Source organism: Nannobrachium achirus (assembly GCF_963921795.1).
Source record: "Nannobrachium achirus genome assembly, chromosome: 3".
NCBI classification, from domain to species: domain Eukaryota; kingdom Metazoa; phylum Chordata; class Actinopteri; order Myctophiformes; family Myctophidae; genus Nannobrachium; species Nannobrachium achirus.
This window is the reverse complement of record NC_137812.1, coordinates 61,041,813-61,046,612: the sequence shown is the minus strand read 5'-3', so window position 1 is coordinate 61,046,612 and position 4,800 is coordinate 61,041,813. Positions and strand designations below refer to the sequence as shown.

Here is a 4,800-nt window from a genome sequence, read left to right as displayed (position 1 = left end):
ACACGTGTTCGCATATGCACACTTATACCCAACATAACATTCCAAAACCAATAAATAGGAATTTGCAGCTGCTCAGTTGAAAACATTGTTTTCGCCGTCTCAGAACAGAAACACTTGGACCAGTCCACCAGTATCATACTGTAGCTCATCCTCCACCGAACCTCCTGGGGCTTACCTGCCTTGGCAGAGCAGGTCAAAATGTCAAGCGAGATCCAAGCAAAATTATCTAATGTCAAGCAAGATGCACGAGCACGGCCCCCGCCCCCCCCCCCTCCCGCTTGCTGCTCACACATTAGACTCATCTCGTTCCAGGGCCTGCGCAGGGCACTGTGCTCTGTCCTCCAGAGAAATGTTCTCTGTGTTGGTAGTGGTGTTGGCGTCGGAGCCTCGCTGTGGCCGGGACAAGCAGTGCCAGGTGAGTCTGCCCTTTCCACACCTGCCTTTCCCCGTCCCGTTGCTGTTGGAGACCACCACGAGGCGGCGGTTCTCCTCGGGGCCCGTGGTGGAGGCGACACCGACCGGGTTGGCGTCGGCGCGAAGTGTACCTTGGGAGTCACTGACGCTGGGGTCACTGTTGTCCTGGAAGTCGGCCTGGTTGGCCGAGACAATACTGCCCGTCTTGATGTGTGGCGTTTGGCTGTGGGTGTGACTGTGGGTGTGGCGGTACTCCTCGTCTATGTCCTTGCCCAGCTTCCACCTCCGCCACTTTTTGAGCATCTCCGACTGCACCTGGGGTTGACGATGACGGGAGCGAGAGCGAGAGCAGAAGGACAAATGAAGGTAGAGGTGGATTGAGAGATTTGGCGCAAGGGAGATGGGAAAGACAATTAGTTAAAGGACAACTCCGCCCTAAATCGCTTCTAGGCTCATTTTCCTACTTATTGTTCCCAAAAGACTGTCCATGGGGTCTATTAGGCAGAAATTCCCCTGTTGTCCAGTTTCCCCAGAAGCTGTCATAGCATAGATTGGAGCCTATAAGCCTATTGCTTTTAGACTATTTGTTGTGTTCAAAAGTGATTTTCTAGTTACTAGTTGTCATTACAAACACATCTATGCCTTGGCTGTCCCACACAAGCCACCACAATCGCATAAATAAGTGCCAATCAAAGTGATCTTTTCTGGGCAAAACAGATAAAGGCATACTGTAACATCTGTTTAGCAGAGTGCGATGGCTTGTGTGGGACAACAATTGCATGTGTTTGTAATGACAACTAGTACCACATTCATGAAAAATAAAAACACTTTTGACCACAACAAATAGTGTAAAAGTGATAGGCTTATAGGCACCACTTTATACTATGAGAGCTGCTGGGTTCTGCTGGGGAAACTGGACAACAGGGGCATTTCTGCCTAATAGACCCCATGGACAGTCTTTTTGGAAAAATATATCAATATAAGTAGGAAAATAAGCCTGGAAGTGATTTAGGGCAGAGTTGTCCTTTAAGACACAGATTTTCGGGGTAGACAGGGTAGAGACACGGTAGACACTCGCTAATATAAATTGTGTTTAATAATGTTTAGAGAAGTTGTCAAATGACACATTTATGTGGAATGGTTTTTAAATATACCAGTGAAAGATTATACCAAAATAAAGTTTGTTTAATTGAATAAGTTACACAGTGACTTTAAGCATAGATAGAGTTGGTAGCAGGGTGCTGATTATGAAGAATGCCTTACTCGTCTTCTCTAAACAAGAAGGGAGACCCTTGCTAATAAAAATTGTGTTAAATAATGTTTAGAGAAGTTGTCAAAAGACAAATTTATGTGGAAAGGTTTTTAAATATACCAGTGAAAGATTATACCAAAAATAACTTTTGTTTAATTGAATAAGTTACACAGTGACTTAAAGTATAGAGAGTTGGTAGAACTGTGCTGATTATTAAGAATATCCTTTGCCGTCTTCTATAAACAAGAAGGAGAGGAAGTAACTGGTGCTGTACAGCACACATGGGCAACTGGCGGCCCGGGGGCCACATGCGGCCCTCACCTTCATGTAATGCGGCCCACAGGTTAATACCGGAATACTGATATATTATTGATTTCAGCTGTTACAATTCCAAACATGACCCGCTTTAATTCCATCAGTCTATATTAGTAGCTTAATGACTAGTATGGTAGTATTACATTTTTTTTAATGTCCAATGTATTTGTATTTAGGTCCTTAAAGTTAACATGAGTATATAACTAAATGCTTAGGAAATGAAATCAAAATGTTACATTTCAGGATTCCAATTAAAAATAACAAAAACGATTTCAGGATTCCAATTCAAAAGAAGCAAAAATAGCCGATCTACAAGCTCAAATTTGTTTTGCTTCTTTTGTATGAGATACTCGAATGACAAAGTTGGACGTAGCAATATGCAATGTGGCCCTCTGGAGTGAAGGTGGAAATATAGTGGCCCTCTCCATCATCAAAGTTGCCCACCCCTGCTGTACAGTAAAAACCTTAAGTTAACACGTAATGATTTTACACCAAATGTGCAGGCTCCACTACATTTGACAGCTTATATTACTTGCTGCAGAAGATTTGCTCTGCTACTCTTGTCACCAGTATGGGTGAATGCTCACTGTGACTCACCTCTTTGTTGACAAAGCAATACAAGATAGCCACCAGCAGGCCCTGAAGAGAGAGCAATTATTTTCAAGCATTAGTTTCATTTCTATACAGGGACAGCTCTGTTTCCATTTTATTTGCTCTATAGACACTGCCTGGCACTATAAAATGCCATGACAAAAGACATCATAAACCCGATGCATCTGATGTATAATACATTTATAAATGAAAATATCATATAATAATATGTTGCTTACATATTGAGCAACACACAGAAGAACACATACCAAAGCGAATAATATGGTACAGTAGTAACGGTCAACAACCTTTCAATGAATTGAGTACAAAGGACCCCAATGGAAACAAACCATAGGTTTTCTTGGGCTTATAATCCTTTTAGCAGACCTTGCATTGAACTGTACTTTCCTTCTTTTTTGAGCGGTGGTCACACCGTCTCCATAGCGTGGCCGTGTGTGTAGGTATGTTTGTTTGTTAGTTAGTTTGTTTGTATGTGGGTGGGTGGGTCTGTATGTAGCCTCAAGCCTGTGTAGTACCTTTTCTGGCCACACATGTTAAGGGAGGGGCGCTGTTGTCCAGGCCACACACACACACACACACACACACACACACACACGGGGGGGGGGGGGGGGGGGGAACCACCGCTCAGTTCACACGGGTGTGATTTTTTTCTTTTTTTTGCAAACAGCTAATAAAGAATTCAATCAATCAAAACATTTGAAAGTTGCACCGTAAAATCCACAGTGTTAATATATTCATGTCTAACTCTGAGAGTGCACAAATGTTATTGTAAAATGTGTCCACTCACTGAGGAGTTTAATGCGTTGGAACCTAAAGCAGCAGGGGTCTCCAACAGGGGGGCCAGGAACCCTAGGGGGTCCTCGGAGTTACCACAGGGAGGCCGCCAAATCTTTGTGATAGGATCATTCTTTTAAATTAACAACTTGAAACCTCACATCCCTATATTGAGGAGAACTTTAGCCAAACATAGCAGATCTACAGAGCTTGTAGATCGGCTATTTTCGGGAAAATAGGTTTAGCGTGGAGGTAAAAAAAGAGCAGACCAAGTACAGATTGAAAGGTCAATTTAACTAAACACAAATCCAACACAGACCGATGACAGTGCTGTCAAACAAGTCTATGAATCTATCTCTATTGATGAAGATCTGCATCACACATTCATACAATTTGTAGAGGGGGTCCCTGCTTCATCTCGCTCTCAGCTAAGGGGTCCTTGGCCTGAAAACGTTGAAGACCCCTGAACCTAAAGCATAAGAGGATGATGTGGTTGGTGGAGCAGAGGAGCCCTGACCCAGGGGCGTCACAAGGGGGGGAAAAGTGGGACTGAGTTACAGGGTGGAGGGACCTTCATTATTTTATACTTTAGCTATTGAAAAATAGCAGATACACAAGCTCACAGCACGGCACCGAGTGCCACGCTGCGAGCTTGTAGACGTGCTATTTTTGAAAGTTGTGAAAACGTGTTGCAAATCTTTGAATAAATGTATTTTTAAACGAACATTTGTGACTAAAATGTTGCTTCTGGGGGTCCCTGGAACTAAATATTTGTAGATGGGGGTCTGTGGACAAATACATATCATTTTGGGGGTCCTTCACATGAAAAGGGAGAGAGGGCGAGATCATTTAGTGACCTACAACTGGGTTGAAAAGGTTTGAGCACCACTGACATAGAAACCTATTTTTTTTTTCTAAAAACCTTAGAAGGATTTGAAATATTCAAAGACTTAGCAGATCTACAAGCTCTACAAGCTCGCAGCACGGCAATTGGTGCCACACTGCAAGCTTGTAGATCTGCTATTTTTCAATAGTTAAAGTACCCAGGGCCAAGAGTTTGGTGCGACACCCCTGCCCTGACCTGGAAGGAGTTGAAGAGCAGGTCACAGAAGAGGCGGATGAGTCGCAGCATGGAGCCCTTGGGGACAGACTCGTCGATGACGAAGGTGAACAGAATGGCGTGGATCCCCAGCAGGGGGATGAGGGTGAGAGTGGACTTTGCTAATCTGCACACATGGGGAATAAGGGGAATATCCTCACTGTCGGGCAGAAACCTCGTATCTCCAAGTTTCAAATGTGTCAGTTTTTTCCTAAAGTAAAGCCCTGCTTCATCAAACAAGACTGTCGCACAAGACTAGTGAAAATTGGCGATCACACAACGCCTCGCGGTGCGAGGCGTTGTGTGCTTGTAGATCGCCTATTTTCACTAGTTT

General features: G+C 43.8%; 1 protein-coding gene across 1 annotated transcript in view; it reads right to left on the bottom strand.

The window, feature by feature from the left end:
* Positions 1-278: 278 nt before the first annotated feature.
* The window catches only part of gcgrb (glucagon receptor b), a 63,071-nt gene continuing 58,549 nt past the window's right edge, over positions 279-4,800 (bottom strand). The window contains exons 12-14 of the mRNA XM_080720984.1: positions 4,449-4,593; positions 2,579-2,620; positions 279-729 (exon numbers count right to left, since the gene is read on the bottom strand). Of these exons, the coding sequence (XP_080577110.1) occupies positions 286-729; positions 2,579-2,620; positions 4,449-4,593 (631 nt within the window). The 3' untranslated portion in view covers positions 279-285. The remainder of the gene's footprint in view (positions 730-2,578; positions 2,621-4,448; positions 4,594-4,800) is intronic.